This window comes from Gobio gobio, assembly GCF_949357685.1.
Source record: "Gobio gobio genome assembly, chromosome: 3".
Classification (NCBI taxonomy): Eukaryota; Metazoa; Chordata; class Actinopteri; order Cypriniformes; family Gobionidae; genus Gobio; species Gobio gobio.
The window spans coordinates 50,218,080-50,237,169 of NC_137099.1; the positions used below are offsets into that span (position 1 = coordinate 50,218,080).

At 37.5% G+C, this 19,090-nt stretch overlaps 1 protein-coding gene across 1 annotated transcript in view; it reads left to right on the forward strand.

The window, feature by feature from the left end:
• Window positions 1-5,328: 5,328 nt before the first annotated feature.
• Window positions 5,329-19,090, forward strand: part of cfap58 (cilia and flagella associated protein 58) — a gene marked incomplete at both ends in the record, with an annotated part of 183,719 nt that continues 169,957 nt past the window's right edge. Inside the window, one exon of the mRNA XM_079813233.1 lies at window positions 5,329-5,378. Within this exon, the coding sequence (XP_079669359.1) occupies window positions 5,329-5,378 (50 nt within the window). The remainder of the gene's footprint in view (window positions 5,379-19,090) is intronic.

The window sequence follows — 19,090 nt, forward strand, 5'->3', positions numbered from 1 at the left end:
CATTTAAACCAGAAGCTAAAAACTCCTTGCACCGTGAACCGTCGATGCTAAGACTTGTGCATCTAGGCCTCGTTCCATACTGAACTGTTTGAACAACACTCAATATATCCACATCCTCTGCTCAACCGGATGTCAAAATAAAAGACCTTCGTTATCATAACATAAATGAAACCAAAGAAAAGCTGGAAAACAAATACCACGCAGAAATACAAATAAGTAATCATATAAAGGAATATGAATAATAATAATAATAATAAATGACAAATAAAGCAAACAATGCAAAGCAAATTATTAACACTCCCACCAAATTATGAGTGCAAACATCACACCAAATGTACAAGCACGAATAATTTCCCTTTGTCCCTTTTTTTTTTCTTTTCTTTTACTTTCGTTTTTTTTTCTTTTGACCTTTATGACCCCAAAAAAAACATTAAAATTCCGAAACATGAGTTTAGAAATATTAAAATAATCATTGATCTTACAATGTCTCAATGATAAACCCTTGAAAGATCCTAATGTCCCTCCATTAATAAAACAAGTTTTTGCACTGGTCTTTCGATTATGGACGGTTTACTAATACGCTTGCCCTTTGCGTTAAGCTTTGAGTCACCTAGAAGAATCTTGGCCCTTCTCACAAGCCCGTCACTGCTAACAACAACGTCCTTTATCCTGCCAAGCCTCCATTCGTTTCTAGGCACTTCCTCTTCCTTGATAATGACAACGTCATTGACTTGAAGGTTTCTCCTAGTCACATTCCACTTCTGTCGGGCAGTTATACTCGCAAGATACTCTTTCCTCCAACGACTCCAAAATTGTTCCGCCAAGTACTGCACATGTCTCCATCTTTTCCGTGCAAACACATCCTCCCGGATAAAGTTTCCTGGTGGAGGCAAAGCAGCAGTCGTTTTTAACGTGAGTAGATGATTCGGAGTAATTGGTGCTAGACTCTGAGGATCAGTCAAGCAATCCACGGTGAGCGGTCTACTATTCACAATGGCCATTGCTTCATACAAGAAAGCTCGTAAAGAGGAGTCATTTAGCCTTCCTGGGTGAAGTGCAAGAGTCGCATTCAGCACAGATCTTATGGTTCTAACTTGACGTTCCCACACACCACCAACATGACTTGCACGTGGTGCATTCATAAGGAAGTCACACTGCTTCTCCAGTAGGAAGGTTGTCACTCTTTCCACGTCCATCTCCTTAAGTGCATCCTTCAACTCATTTTTTGCGCCAACGAAGTTGCTGCCTTGATCAGACCTTATCTGTTGCACAGTACCTCTTATGGCAATAAAACAACGCAGAGCATTGATAAATGAATCTGTGGTCATGTCAGTAAGCATTTCGATGTGTATAGCACGAGAACTAAAACAAGTAAGGAGAAGACCGTATCTCTTATGAACACTTCTGCCCTGCTTGATAAGAAATGGGCCAAAGCAGTCCATGCCAGTATATGTAAACGGAGATGATGGAACCACTCTCTCTGAGGGGAAATCAGCCATTCTCTGTTCTTCAACAGGTCGCCTGTGTTTCCTGCAAACAATGCAACTCCTGATGCAAGATGCTACAATTCTGTTAATCCCTGGGATCCAAAAGCCATTAGATCGAATCTCATTTATAGTGAATCCTTTCCCCTGATGTGCAACTTTGTTATGAAAGTGAGCAACAATCATTTCTGTGACATGATGATTCTTAGGAATTATTATTGGATGTTTCACAGAGTCTGGAAAGGTTGAACGGCAAAGCCTACCTCCCACCCTTAACACACCATCTTCATCCATGAAAGGGTCAAGAGGGTACAAGGTGCTGCGAGATGAGACGCTTCTCCCACCCGTTATCTCTTTCAGCTCATCCTTGTAGGAACTAGATTGCAGACATTTAATTATGCAAAGTTTCGCCTTTTGTTGCCCGGATACAGTACTGATGTGATTAGACTTGACTTTGTTGGCTCTGTCAACCTTCTTTGGATGGAAGACACCATGATGAGGTAAGTACCAGGTTTCTCCTTCCTTGCCACTACTGTGCACTTCCTCAGCATCTCCTCTCTGAAAGATCTCATTCATGAACTCACTGTAACGTTCCTTATACAACTCATCCTTTAGCATCTTTCTTTTGAGATGATTGAGTCTAACCATAGCGCATTGTTTGTTGCTTGGCAAATTGGGTCTCACCTTAAACGGAAGTGGCATTTGATAATGGCCATGGACATTCTTCCATATCCCTTCCTTCAATTTCTCGAGAAAAAGAATGTCATCCTGAGACACCTTTGCACTCTCTTCTTCAGTGTCTTTAAACTCACTCTCGAGGACGCGAATCACATCACCTGGAGTGATAGAAGGGAGCTCCTTAACTGTAGTGCGATGACACAGTCCACTGATTCCAGGCAGATTGGAATGTGGTGAAGAACAACCTACTATGCTCCATCCCAAGTCTGTCCGAATGGCATAGGGATCATCATCTCCTCCTGTTATTACTTCTCGGGGAGTCATCGACCTTGAACAATTGTAGCCTATTAAAAGAGCAACATCACAGTCTTGCAACGGTGGCATCTTGTCCGCAATGACTGTAAGATGATTCCACCTTTTAGCATCATCACAAGTAGGAATGTGGTTACGATTAACTGGTATGCAGTCCTTGGTGTACGTAGGTGGCAAGTCAATATAGTTACCGGACTTATATGCTCTGACTCGGAGTCCTGACACTCTGTCACTTTGCAGAACGGTATCCTTTCCAAGCATGGTGGTGAGCTTCAGTTGCACTGGAAACGTTGTTGCCTGTAAAGCATCACAAACTTCTTTATCAATAAATGTGGTATCACTCTGTGAATCCAAAAGCGCATACACCAGTTTCTCACAGCTTGGTTTCTGCCTTGTGGACACCCAGACAGGTACAATCATTGAAGTATACGTACTTCGCTCTTCTCCAGTTACACTTAAGGCCACTGCATTCATCACATCATTAGATTCACTTTGAGACTGAACAGCAGGAAGTGATGTCTTAATTGCCATTGCAAAGTTCTCATCATGCAAACTAGTTGGATGTCTCCTCTTACACACATTACAAGTGAGACGGCAGCGACATTCCTTAGCACTGTGGCCAGACTTGAGACATCCATAGCAAAGCCTCTTTTCCTGGACACATTTCCGTCGCTCCTCCAATGGTCTGCTGAGAAAACTGAAACAGTTGTCAAGTTGATGGTTATCTTTCTGACAAAGCACACACAGAATCTTATTCCCTGGTTTGGTAACTTTTTGACTCTCTACGTTCGTTTGAGTACTGAAAACTCTTACTCTGTTTCTGTTGGTCTCTTTCAGACTTGCCTTCTCATTTACAGGTTCTGCAGCACGGAGAGTGTGAAAGGAGGTAACTGGATTACAAGCAACCTCTGCTTCAGTTGACACAAATGCAGCAAATTTTTTAAAAGTGGGATACTCATGGTTTTCAGAAAGAGATTGTGTGACTTGACGATTCCATCTGCTAATTGCCCAATCAGGTAATTTCAACACAAGTTTCTGATTTTCTTGGTAGTCATTTAAAATTTGAAGGCCTTTGACATGTGGCATGGCACCCTGGCATGCATTTAGAAAGTCAGAGAAAGTCTGAAGACCAATGGCATCCTTTGGCTGAATTCTAGGCCAGCTTGCAAGCCTTTCTCTGAACGCCTTTTGAACCACGAATGGTTGGCCATAACGACTGTTCAATCTGCACCATGCATCTTGATAGGCTTCGTCATCTGTTCTGAAGAAAGTTCCTTCTAAAGCGTTTCTAGCAGGACCACTCACATATTTCTTGAGATAAAACATCTTATCAGCAGAAGAAATGGTTCTCTTGTCAATAAGGGCCGTAAAGGATTGTTTAAACTCAATGAAATGAATGGGGTCACCCGTGAAGACAGGAGGTTCTGGTACTGGCAATTTGCTCATAACCATGCCGTCTTGAAATGCTTGAACAAGAAGCGATGCGTCAGTCACTGATGCTTGAACTGTCGCCCTTCTGGTTTCACGACCCACCCTTTGAGACGTTTCTTGCTTTGCCATACCTTCTTGAGGGAAATCAGACTCTGATCTGTTCATGCCACTACAATCTTTGGGTGAATTAATCTTTTCCTTCTCAAATTCTTGACTATAGATTTCTAACTTAGCTTGAGCTGCTTTTAGATCCTTTTGTGCTTGAATTCGCTCTAGCTCCTTCCACTCACCATCAATGACTCTTTTGTGCTGTTCTTCTAACTGGTTTATCTTTTCCTTTTGCTTTGTTTCTTCTAGCAGAACATTATACGCAGCTTGCTTGGCCGCTACTTCTGCTGCAGCATCTACTCGCTTGACTTCTAAGCTTGACATGACAGAGGGATGACTAGAATAATTACTAGTTTTCTGACTGACTCGTGAACTTGTTGAACCAAAAATTGAGTGGGCATATTGATGGTTTAATAAGGTGCGAAGACGGCTTCTCTCCCTTACATCATTAAAATCTCCATCTACACCTGATATTCTCTCATAAACAATTTTAACAATATCAGCTGTTACCGCTTCACATGCGTCCATTTTTCTCCTCATTTCAATAGCAGGTGAGACATGCTCTCTAAAGTCATCATAGGCATTTAAAACTTTGTTCTTGGCCTCCTCTAAAGTGTCGACCAAAATAGCTAACTGAGTCTGTAGGGCATCTGATTTAAGATGCTCACGTGCACTGCGAGCTTCTATTTTCCAGTGATTATATAGAGATTCAACCCTTTTCTCTTTCTTTTGTAACTCTTCTTGCTGATAAGCTAACATTTTTTCAGTAGGAACATGCGTGCGCTTTGAACGGCGTGCACTCTCACTTTGAGTTTCTACCTGACCATCAAGTTGCCTATCGGCCTCTTTTGCACCTGCATCTGACTTTGACATTTTCTCTTGTATTTAAATTTCACTAAAATTACATTAAAACGACATTTTTCTCATTTAACATTCAAGTTGATTGATAACATATGTTCAGCAGATTCACCTTTACCACATGTGCTAAAACATTAACCCTTAAATGTGAAACTGAACGTTTCAATACACGTTAGTCCATACATAGGCAAATTAATTGCAGCAATGTTCATAGCCTTTTAAATCAGGGAAAAACGAGAAAAGAGTCTCTTCAGAATCAATTTCTTTGTCTTTGGTACTCACTGCGATCCACCAAACAACTTGTAACAGTTCCTTTGCCAGTTCATTAAATCGGTCCAATCGCTCCCCATAGATTCATTGAGCCATCCGCTGAAACGTTGCTTGAAACTTGATCCATTAAGAACGCAATCACACTGTCCCCGACGAGCGCTCCGACATCAAAGCTCCTCCTTCAGCCATGGCGTTCCTTGAAGCAACACAGTGGATCGACGATGGCAAGCTCTTACTGTAGCTACCTGGCTTAATAATTGGATTGAGTCTTGGACTGGTGATTCCCACACTTTATTGCGATCATCGTTGGACACCATAAACATCGCCATCATGCATCGAGGGAATCAACCCGTAAGAGCTTGTTCTCCATTTAAACCAGAAGCTAAAAACTCCTTGCACCGTGAACCGTCGATGCTAAGACTTGTGCATCTAGGCCTCGTTCCATACTGAACTGTTTGAACAACACTCAATATATCCACATCCTCTGCTCAACCGGATGTCAAAATAAAAGACCTTCGTTATCATAACATAAATGAAACCAAAGAAAAGCTGGAAAACAAATACCACGCAGAAATACAAATAAGTAATCATATAAAGGAATATGAATAATAATAATAATAATAAATGACAAATAAAGCAAACAATGCAAAGCAAATTATTAACACAGGGACTTTAACGTCCTGTCTGTTTGACGCGCATGCGCGCGCCGATGCTCATTTTAGTTCATACAAATTTTGACAGACTGTCAAAACGAACCTTCATGTTAAGCTAAATGGAAATACTCGCATGAATGTAACACTTACATTAGAAAACACAGATAAGGATATAACCGTACAATGCAAGTTTTAGCGCTGAGGATATCAACACACGAATCTGTCAAAGTGCCTGACAGGGCAAGCCATGTTAAACATTACGCTAATGCATTAGCTTGAAGCTTAAAATAATGAATTCTCATGTTTAAGGCGACTTGAATCACGCACCTTTCCAGCACCTTTTTGTTGAAATGTATCCACTCCGAGAGTTGTCGTGACTGAAGTAAGTTGCAAACCATATGTAATACTATTTAGTATGTGATTTCGGATGCAGCCTATCACTTGTTTGTCCCTGAATGAATCACAAGCAGCCGTTTTGAACGAATCGTTTGACTGAATGATTCAATGACTCACTCATTAAGGCAATGATTGGCCGCCACCTACTGGCGATTTTAGTGTCATTTCATTTTAGCTGAGGGGCTGAAACAGAGATAAAGATTGAATGCTGGTTTTGTTTTCGGTAGTGGTTCTAACAATAGTTCTGGTTAAAGAGATAGAAATAGGCAAACACATTTAAATACTATTAAGAGTGAAAGAGTGTTCAATATTAGAGATAATAACGTAATCACAGTCTTATTGCATACAATGTCTGTGGGGGTTCCGAGTTCTGACTGTTCCAATATGTCATGACCCCTTTAAAATGTTCCTCTGAATTGCAAAGGCCACGTCTGTCCCAAGGAAAATAATTTCAGGGCATGCTACTGTATTTGTTCCCCCAAAGACCACATTAAAAAAGGCATTGCTTTGTGAATCACCTCACCTTATGACTATTAGTGTCACATTATACATTTGGGGAAGTTTATTTCATGCATAATGTCCATACTTTTTGTCTCAATGTATTGTAGCTGGAACTAAAATGGAAGATTACTCCATAAAGTCATTATGCTGAATGAATACAATTTCAGACCATAACTGTGCCATTAGCTTAGTCACTGGAGACAATCTGGTTTAAAATGTATTGTGAAAAGAGCTATAGGCTACAAATAAAACGTACTAGACTTGACTGTTGATAAAACGAAAGCAAATACAGGACTTGTACTGTTTCTGTGAGCAGCAGATGTTGCAGTTCCGTTTTTATAATGGGAAAGCCGGATCTTTAACTGACAATGTCTTTAGCGGGTGTTTTTCTTTTACACACAAGCTAAGATAAGTTTAACTGACAAGTTAGACAAGATAGATGATAATGCCACACCCATAACAATCACAATGCGTAACAAAAGAGACACGTCCAACATGTTGCGTGTGCTGCATGTATGTGCATGTATCTATTTATAGATCTATCTATCTATCTATCTATCTATCTATCTATCTATCTATCTATCTATCTATCTATCTATCTATCTATCTATCTATCTATCTATCTATCTATCTATCTATCTATCTATCTATCTATCTATCTATCTATCTATCTATCTATCTATCTATCTATCTATCTATCTATCTATCTATCTATCTATCTATCTATCTATCTATCTATCTATCTATCTATCTATCTATCTATCTCAAACAATTCTACATATTTTATCCTATTGAATTGATTGCAAATTTACATACAAATGAATATTTGAAATTTGATGTGCTCCTGTTTCATGAATCGTGCCCAATATATCACCACAGGCTCCGTGTAATGACAAACATGGACTGTGGGAGTGTCATCTGAGACAAATATGATGCACTTCAGGACTGAATTTAATAATCGTCTCAAGATACAGTATATGTCCTGACTCACTGCTACAACTCTGTTTATATAATATTAGATGAAAAGGCTTAATCCGCTGACTGATCCTGTTCTTTAACATGTCTTTATGTGTCTGTCAGAGTACTGCGATGACCTCAGAGCTTTTATAGCTCTAGCTGTGAAACAGAGGTCTATTTTCGTTCCCATTCTGGTTTTCTATGAGGTAATGGCAATGGGAATGGAGAGTGAACTGTGTTGCGTAATAGGACCGAATATATACAATAAAAACCTACTGTGCAACTACTGCACAACCTCCACAGCATCTTTTATTGATGTTGCAATATTAGACTTGACCATGATTTTTGTTCTTATTTATTTATTTATTTGTTTCTTTGTTTAAAAAATGTATTTAACAAAAAAAAAAAAATATATATATATATATATATATATATATATATAAAAACATATATATATTTATATATATATGCTATATGTTTTTTGTTGTTGTTGTTTTTTAGATAAATGTGTTTAAAACGATTGCACCCCACTAAATATTTTTTATATTTAACGTGTGATCTTATTTGAGATGCAGTTGAGTTATTACTAAATAAATAAATAAATACTAAAAGTAAAACCATTAAAACATTTTTTCATTGCTTGAAATAAAATAAACATTAACTGAAATAATAAAATATATATAAAAAAACTTAAACCTGTTTTTTTATCAGATAGTGGAATTATTTTTTAGCTTAGTATCAACAAAATTACTTAAAATTGAATTAATTAAAATATTAATTATAATTTAAATTATAATTTTGTTAAATTTGAACAAAAACTGTAATATTATATCAATGGCACTAAAATAATAAATAATTGTGCTGTGGTACCTAATGCAATAAAAAATTATTTATTCATATTATTATATTATATTATTATTATTTATTATGATTGTTTGATTGATTCATTTATTCATTCATTCTTAATTTATTACGTTTATAAATTTCCCCCAATTACTTTTTTGGAGGCACAATGGGATAATAATACTTAATATAATATTAAATACTTGTATGTATGTATGTATGTTACTTTTAGCACATAGCTCATATTTCTTAAACCAAAAGATAGCAGATTTGTTGTCGTCCGTGAATTATGAAGAAAAATATTAGAAAAACTGAAAGATTTTTGTTTTTTCTTTTACATGATGCAGCATCTGCGCCAATATCCAAATATTTCCAAAATCACATGGTAAGTGCCATATATCAAATACAGCTTTGAAAGAGAAATCAATGCGGGTCAGGCATCGATCACAGCATTCCAGTCTCAGTTTTAGCACTCTAAATGTTAAACCATTGGTGTCTGCAATGCTATGCAATCACGAAACAAACATCATTTCCTTAATGAGGAAATCTGGGAGAGGGTCAAACTAGGAGTGAGTTGAAATTTTCCAGCTTACAGTTGAGCAAACTGGATGAGGGCATTTTGGACAAAGTCAAATTCAGGTTAGCCATGTGTGTTGCAAGATTTTGGAGCTTAGTGGAAATGTTAAATGTTCCCATCAACGGCCTTGTTCTCTACAATCAGGTCTGCTGATTAATAGTCCTAAGCTGCCAATAGATGTGGGGGCTGTTTTCTCCTGGATAAAAAACACCTTGTTCTTAGATGAGAACTTTATTTAAGAATACCTGCAGAGTTATTCTGTAACTAAACAACTCAGACCGTGTACACAAAGAGAGAACGCAATATAACACAAAAATAGGTTCATCCATCAATAATGGTGCTTGCTAAGGTATGCATCACGATCAGCATACGTAGCAAATGTTGCCATTTTTTTCTTCTTTTATTTATAATAAAATCTAAACTCTGAAGGTTCTTTATAGAATCTTAACCCTTCTGTTACCCTCAAATCTAGTAATATTTTTTACACACTAGGGTCAATTTGACCCCAGCAATTTAAACCTCCAGAATCAGAATATTTTTTTATTTTTTTTACAAAGGTTTATGTCTCAGGTTATTAATGGCTGGCAGCATATGGTGGGTCCTGGAACCATTTTGATGACATTAGCAGCACTATGTACCCTGTCGTTCAAGTGGGGAGCGGGACCATTATAACGTGAACTACTAGTGGTTCTCGCAATACTACATGTAAGGTTAGGTTAGAGCCCTAAAACGGAGGGAAGTTGTTTGAATATTATATTGAATATATAAAATTATAGCATGTTATAGTGACCTCAATAAAACAACCAAAATAAATATGTGTAAAATTTAGATATTTCTTATGTTTTTTACAGCTAAAAGAGCCTGGGGTCAAACTGACCCAAAAGAACAACGATGCAACAAAATGTGTACACTCTCAAAAAAAATTGTACAAAAGTGGCCGTCATTGGGGTGGAACCCTTAAGGGTACATTTTTGTACCTCTATGTCAGAGGTAGGCAAGTTCGGTCCAAGAGAGCTGATGTCCTTCAGAGTTTAGCTCCAACCCTACTAAGCCACCACAGTATAAAACTCATGGCTCCCAGCAGGCATTGCAGCATAAAGCATGTCACCATTGTTGAGATTCATATGCTGATTCTTGATATCTGTGTGTGTCTAAACTTTTTGTTCCCCTAGAATGTATTTTAAAATCAGAATTCAGAATGTCTGATCCGTGGCAAGAAAGTATTTTTAGTGAATATTATTTATTAACATTTTTAGTCAGTGATGAGTTAGTCATACATTTTTCAGCATGACAATTTTTTATTTATGGCTTCTTTTGATGTGAACAGATCATGTGTTTTGTTAATACTGTAAAAAAAACCACAAACTCACATAAAAAGCCAAGAGTTAAACCGATGAAACTAAACGAAACCCTGATCACCATAATTGTGACCAAACATTTTCAATAAAACATCGACATCTAAACCTGTTAATTTCTATAGATGTCTTTCAGGGTTGGAGCCAAACTCTGCAGGTCAGCAGCTCACTAGGACCGAACCTGCCAACCCCTACTCTAAGTAGAGAAGAACAATGGTATAATTGTACCATAAGGACCAACTGTGTACCTTTAAAGGTACAGTTATACAGTTATACCACAAACTCATATAAAAAGCCAAGAGTTAAACTGCCCAACTAAAGAAAACACTGATCACCATAATAGTGACCACATATTTTCAATAAACAATCAACAACTACACCTGTTAATTCTCTATAAGAATTTATTTCTCTTTTCTTTCTTTCTTTCTTTCTTTCTTTCTTTCTTTCTTTCTTTCTTTCTTTCTTTCTTTCTTTCTTTCTTTCTTTCTTTCTTTCTTTCTTTCTTTCTTTCTTTCTTTCTTTCTTTCTTTCTTTCTTTCTTTCTCATTGTCCAAGGTTTGGAACGACACAAGGGTGAGTAAAGGATGTCAACATTTTTTTATATTTTAGATTGAACTTATCTTTTTGAGATACTCTGTATTAAACCATGCTTTCAGAGTTCAGATCAGTTAAATTGCCTGGCACAGGAGTTCATTTCACATAACAGGCAATTCTGTGCACCTTTTCAATGCTTAATAAACCACAAAAAGCCTTTGAGCTATTAACAACTCTGTGAGTCTGACCTTTTTAATTTGTCTGAGGCATATCAGGCAGCTGTCAGAAATGAGCCGTGAGCCATTTTTCATTCAGTTCACAGCAGATTACTGTGATTTCTCTCTCTCTCTCTCTCTCTCTCTCTCTCTCTCTCTCTCTCTCTCTCTCTCTCTCTCTCTCTCTCTCTCTCTCTCTCTCTCTCTCTCTCTCTCTCTCTCTCTCTCTCTCTCTCTCTCTCTCTCTCTCTCTCTCTCTCTCTCTTTTGGTCCTGCCATGTAAAATAGTGACTTCAAATGTACCGGAACTAAACTGTTGTTCCCAAAGGGAAACTTCATCTGTGTATATCTTTACATTTTATATATAGTGTTGGTTTGTGTCTGTGTGTGTCCTCTGTAAATGTGTGTGTGGGCTTGTACAGCATGTTGAAAAAGCAATCTGTAAAATAATCTCCCTGATGGCCTCCTTCTGCCTTTCAAGCTTTGATTTGAATCACATGATGCATGGATCCAACATGCAATGAGTTTTGACAGCATGAGGTCAGATATAGAAACCAAGTGATCAACAAAATGTCATGGTGCCTGTCGCTGTTCACACCAGCAGCTGATTAGAATGGACGAGAATGCTTTTATCGTTTGCCACTTTATCGCATTGTGCCTGGTTGGGAAGACTTTCACAATTATTAACTGTATGGAATTTAAGAATTTGTACATTTGATTAACAAATGAGAAAATGTACATCAATTTTTCTATATTTTTCTATTTTCTAGGAAATATATAGTTTTCTTATTTTCTTAAAATGTGAGTATGAAATATGATTCATCAGGTCTTTGAGGAATGTTTATTTGCTGGTCAACATCTCTCAATCATCATTGTATTGCATTATATCCTGGATGCCAGCCGAACTTAGCCCCGCCCACAACATTTGAGGTCGGGAAGTTCGGTCTGGACTTGATCCGTTGTGGAGCAACTATGCTCGAACCAGAGCTGTTCGGACCAATCAAATTGTCAGGGTGTGCTTTATTTGATGATGGACAGATGATCAACAGTAATCATGCACGTCACCAAAGAGCGCTTGGGTCGAATTCGTTCTAATCCTAAACGGAGAACTTGTTCGTATGTGCATTCACCTTTACTATTTCTCTCAAAAAGGATGATCGTGTTGGTAAGTAAATAATCCTTAAATTATTTTTTACAACACCGGCAAAGATCGTTTACACTCATCTTCTCCTTCTTCCAGCGTGCGTGCAGTTGAGTTCTGTTGACAACTATGCGTCGCTCAACACATCACTTACTCCGTTGCTCTGATTGGTTGTAGGTCTATCCAATTGAGTGCAGAGGCATTTTCTTTCCTGGTTCGGTTGAAACACGCCTCATAATCACAGCCCAATGGAGCAGCATCAGACTCATATTCTGACTAGAATCTGAGTATGACGACGTCAGGCTACCAAATTGCTCATTTTTGCTCACATTGGGCCTCTGAAAAAAATGAAGGAGAATGAGCTCCATATTCCCCCATATCATACCTACTATATGAGCCATAACAGCCTGATTTATCAAATATGAGACTCATTGGGTTATTGGGTTTATTTATTTTTTATTTGGTCTAAAGGTTCGATAAACTGTTCCATTTCCAAAAGTGTGATTTTTTTTGTGAATTGATAGAATTGTGAATTGTGAAAACAGTATTTTGTTAGGCTTTACAGGGTTAATCATCTTTTTCTGGTTTGCCCCTTAATCTAATGTCATGTCTTACAGGTGTTATTGTGTTTTAAGACTCTTATTTTGAAGCCATTCCGTTGTTCCTGGCTTCTTTTTTCCTAGTTCCTGTTTTCTTGGTTTCCTATGTTTCTGAGATAACTATAGATAACTAATAGATAACTTTTTATGCGTTTTGGCCGTTCATTTGGCCTGTTCCCACAAAGTTGGGGGCATTAAATTGTTCAAAATGTCTTGGTATGGTCAAGCATTAAGAGAGATGGAAATCATTGGAACCTGAATTCAATGGTTTGCAGGGGTGTCCCAATACTTTTGGCAATATAGCGTATGTAATCACGAATAAACAAAAACACACATCCATGTGTGACATGAACACAGATGCAGAGACATCAACATATTTGCATGCACATCCCACAGAAAAACTTTGTCTTCTCCCTCAAAGCTCATCTTTTCTGGACTGGTTACTGTGCTTTTCACATCCCCTCCCTTCATAAAATCATAAATCATCTCATATCTCGCTGTTTTGCGCTTCTGCAAATATACATTTAGTCCAAATTACATCAAATTCATATTAAGCGCAACATGTTGCTGTGAGTCATTTGGCCAGAAATAGAGTTTCTCAGTCTTGATGGCGCGGATGTCAGTGGGGCCAATTGCCATGGAAATGAAACATTTTATCCTTATCATTCATGATGAGAAACAAACTGGCTTGAAGTGTTACATCTCTCCTTTAGAGAAAAGGAAATTGGTTATTTAAGCTGAACCAGTAACTGCATGAGTGGAATAAGAAGGAGGCGGGGATGTTTCCGTGCCATTACAGGACAAAATTAAACATTGCAGGTTTCATCTCACTGTTCGAAGTAACAATTAGGTTGCAACCTATAATCTTGCACGGCATACATTTCTGGTGCAAAACAAGTGACACGAGGATGCACATATTGTATATGAACCTAACCTTCCTCCTGTTATCTTATAACACTGTCTGGGGGACAATCGCCATGGTAACAGTTTACATGCTATGCCCTGTTGTCAAGGAGATCTCGTCTGACAGGATAATCGGTTCCACTGTCCCTTCTGCCTCTCGTTACGATTCATCACAAGAGCACACGCATACAAACACTTAATCAGGAAATTTGTCGGCAAATGACCTCGCTATTTACTCTGGCAGAACCTCTTGAGCTCTGGGACCATTTTTCGGATTTCCGCCTACCCAAATTGAAAAGCTTCCCATACCCACATACAGTGGTTTAAATACACAATTTTGGTGTAATTTTAAAGGAAACCCTTTAAAGCTTCATAAACCACTGCTTGTCTAAGCTGTGATACCCCCCCCCCCCCCCCCCCCCCAAAAAAAAAGAGACGCTTTTTGATTCGGTTATAAATTCAGTTTTGAATGTGTGTAACTCAGGCCCTGTGAGCTCTAGCACCCTGCAGACAGTTTGGGCTGTTTCCACTAGATTCCAGGAAATATTGGAAACAAATATTTTTTCTGTATCTAGTATGCAAGATTTATACAAATGGATCTGAAGGGAGGACCCCCCCCCCCCCATACCAATATACAGTGATATAAATGCAATATCCCAGTGTCATTGAATAATTTTTTCTAGTGTTTTTGCTGACATATGCTGGAAACAACCAAAACTGTCTGCAGGGTGCTAGAACACACAAGGCCTGAGATATGTACTTCCAAAATGAATTTATAACCAAAAAAATCAAAAACGCCTATTTTGTTTGTCTGTTTTTTTTAAATATTTTATATGTTTATTATATCACACACAACATATACTATAATATTTATCACTTTCAGAAATTTCAGGGTTTTCTGTAAAAAAGACACAGGGATATTGCATTTAAACCACTGTATATGCACTGTTAGACATTTCTGTAATTTGTACAGTTATTTACTATATATCACCCAGTATAATACTGTAAATTCTCTTTACAGTAAATAACTGTAATTCCCGTTGCATCATGGGTATTTTCTATGACGTCAAACACCAAATACAGTGATTTCCTGTATTTTTAAAAAATAAAGTATAATACTGTATTTACCACAACGGCCTCTTTGGCACAATTGGGATCGACAGGATTTGCTTTAGATTTAAATTAGGAACCATCAGTGCAGCGTTGAAAGTTTCACCCGAGGAGAGAGCTCACGGTTCCAGAGAACACATATGAGCTGTGTCCGGAGTCCGGACACCCTGCGAAGATTTTTTCATCCCCCGTGAGAACGGCAAACAAGCAAGGTAAGTGTGATTTGTACTAGCCGCGGTTGTCTGCACCCCAATTTTTGCTTGTCAGCATTGGTGCTAAAAACTGAGGTAAACCTAACGTTTTATTTAAAAAAAAAAAGTAACTTAGTTTATTGAATTAGATTAGGAACTCGTGCAGCGTTGTAAGTTTTGCCCGAGGAGAGAGCTCACAGTCTGGACAACATACTTTACAGAACGTTAGGTTATCATTTGCTTAAACTTTGCTGCTAAAAACTGAGGTAAACCTAACGTTTTATTTTAAAAAATGAGTTTATTGAATTAGATTAGGAACCAGTGCAGCGAGCGTCGTAAGTTTTGCCCGAGGAGAGAGCTCACGGCCCGGACAACATACTTTACATAACGTTAGGTTATCATTTGCTTCAGCTTTGGTACTAAAACTGAGGTAACGTAAACCCAACGTTTTATTTTTAAAAAGACTTAACGTTAGTGAGTTTGTTGAATTAACTTTACCAATACAATGAAGATTTTGTTTATCGAGCATATTAAGCGTACATTAGGACGACGTTAGTTAGTAAATTAACGTTGGCCACTAACGTTAGTTGCAAAAATAACGTCGTTAACAAGCAACGTTTACATTTGGATTGACATTATTTATTTTACATTTTAGATAAGAATACCAGGAGCCTGCCTGTGCTGTGTGACACTGGAACTCATACAACGGTAAGTAACGTTACCCCTCTTTGTTTCTCCACATATTACTGTTAATTCAAAATTTTTCTTGTATGTTTTAGTCGGGTCTGTTTAACTGAATCACAAAATTATTTAGTTTTTCCACCTTTTTTTAGCTGTAACTAGCCATGTACCATGTTTTTTCATAAATTATATTATACTAAAATAATCCAAAACTGTGTTTGTCCAGGACTGACAGAATATAATTTTATTTTCTGGAATTTAAGCAGTCCTGGACAATTTTTGGATGATTTTGGCAGATTTAATATAATTTATGAAAAAAAAACATGGCAAAACTTTAGAATAATGTTGTTCAAGTGCAAACCTGAATACATTTCTGAACACAAAAGAAGATGAAGAATGTTGTAACCTAACAGATTGAGGCACCATTCACTTCTATAGTAATTTTTTCCTACCATGGAAGTGAATGGTGCCTCAAAATTGTCTGGTTACAAACATTCTTTAAAAGGTTTAGAACAACTGGGCGAGTAAATGACAGAATTTACTCTTTTTTTTTTTTGGTGAACTATCCGTTTAATGACGGACCATTATTCTAAAGTGTTACCAAAAACATTTAAAGCAAAGGCACTAAGGGTGATGAAATTTAAAATATCTTTATTCTCTTAATTTTCTCTTGCTTTAAGTTTTTTTTTCGTGAGGAAAAACCCAGAGGAGGGAACAAGATGCACCACCAAAACCAGAGTGAGTCGGAAGACCAGGGAAGTTGTGAACAGGAAGACCACTGTAATCAACAACAGAGTGTCATCCTTCCTTCGCCACCTAATGGAGTTTGAATATAAAAACTTGGACAAGGTGAGACACTTTTTTAATAGGATATGTAATGTACACAGACACTTACGCTGCATTCACACATGGTGTAATGCCGGTTAGAAATTTTGTCTGACCTGACACAGCGCCGACGCCACGTCACAGTGACGATGGCATCAAAGCACCGCGAGAGCGATTCGAGAGCAGTCGGCTAATACAGCCGGTGCAGTTTCTCCAGAGCGACTGCACAGACTTTGATGATGACACAGCTGTTCCACGATTGGCCAGATTCTCCGCATGACAGCGATCACATGTGTTTCGTGTTTATTCTAAAACCTTCAGTTCCTCTAATGCGCACAAATCTGTTTTTTATAACTGTTAAACCTCTTTTCATGTAGTTGCGATGTTATAATGTCATGTTTATCAAAATAAAACAGATGAAAATGTAGACCCTACTTCATTGATAGTTTAGGCTTGTATGTTAACTTTATTCTTGTACAAACACACGCTGTATTAAGCAGTGCATAAAGTATTACATGACAAAAAATGTCTCTGAAACATCTGTGTATTGACAAATATTGCATTTATTTCACTTCAGCTGATAAAGTGTGCAAACACAGTGCAAGCATCACTGCGGGAAGCAGAAAGTGTCTGACTTCACGTCGCCGTTTGCAGCTCCTCCCCGCCTGCACGCGGCTACTCTCGCCGATTGGTTGCATCCGGCCACAGCTGATGTCAAACACACCTTTCAACTTCTGCCACTTGCAACGTGAGTGAAGCGACGCGACCCACAATTCAGTTCAGCAACGCATGACGTCACCCATTCAAAGTAAATGAGAAGCGTTAACGCCGGTGCGAATGTAGCATTAAGTTTGAGGATACCTTACTAAAGCTAATGCAGTATACATGTAATCCATCCTTCATTAAAAGGTTACATTGTTGTTTTTGATTAAATAGTTTGTGAAATCATGTTGAGGTGATTCAGTAATATTACTTTTTTGGAGCATGTAGTTTGTGCTGCTGCTACTATTATGTACTGACAGTTTTCTTTAGTTTTTTACTCAATATCAATTTTGTTAAGCTAAATTACAGAGACACCTCTCTAATATGCAATCAGGTTCAGCATCACTACAAAGTACATTCTTCAAAATATTCATAACATTGAATCACCAGCTAAAACAAAAAAATTTCATTTCACATCTTCATGAAGGCATTGCAGGACTGAATTAGACTAGACAGCATACGTTAAGCTAGGTGTACCTCAAAGTGTTAACTTTTTATAAAATACTATTTTACCATTATGATGAATTGTAATGGGATTATTATTTTTTATTAAATTCCAACAGTGTAAAAAGTTTGTGTATACTCAAATTGTATGACTAACTTCATATCATTCTTATCTAGAGGGACTTCTTGCCATAATGGAGCAGAATCCTGGTTCCTGTTTGAAATCATCCAATGTGGAAGATGGCACAGATCGGTACAGACATGAAACTTGTGTTTGTGTTGTGATAACTTGTTTCAGAATTAATTTGCTCTTTGCTTATATTTTATTCATGTATATGTGTATTTTGCACCAAAGTTACAGTATTCTTCAACCAACTATTTACAGTATTCTACCAACTATTTTCTGCAGAGTTTTTAAAATTGTAGCTCAAACAATAGTGTGGGGCGCTAGCAAGGTCATGGGTTCAATTCCCAGGGAAAGCAAGAACTGACAAAATGTAAAATGTGTATCTCGAATGCAATGCAAGTCGCTTTGGATAAAAGCGTCTGCCAAATGCGTAAATGTAAATAAAATGTAAAATAAGTGATATTGAATTTACTCTGATCACTTTTATACATGATTTTCTGAAAATAAGATTTGATTCGAGGATGTTTTAAAGTGAACTTTTTCCACACATTTACATGTTTAAGTTAAAGCACTTAAATGTTTTAAATAAAGAATTTTATATTTCATAATAATTGTCTGTTTGGATTACTTCTGTAGGATAGATTAATGTAAGAATTAATGTAATTCAGTAAATATTAATGATTGAATAGGATTAGGATTAATGCACTGTTAACCAAGGTTTACAGTAACGGTACTGTATTACAAAATTACAGTAACATGTAGTTACTGTAAACTGAAATGCGGTTATTGTACTGTAAATCTCAAATACAGTAACTTACTGGCAACAGTGTTGCCAGTAAGTTACTGTAAAATCTCTTATAAATGTCTAACAGTGTGGGTAAGGGGGTGGGGCAACATGTTTATCACTTTTAGCAGTGTTTTATGTAACTTCAAAGGGTTTCCTGTAAAACAAAATTTTGCCAAAGCAAATGCCAAAGTGATGCATATCTCCAAGACTATAAGCTTCAAATGGTACCACATATGAGGTCAGAGCTCCTCCACAGACATTTAAAATTGAAAGTATATACATGATGATGTCATTCCGGACCCTGTACAGGGCCTGCAGGGTTTAAGTGGTTAATAATGCGTGTACCCG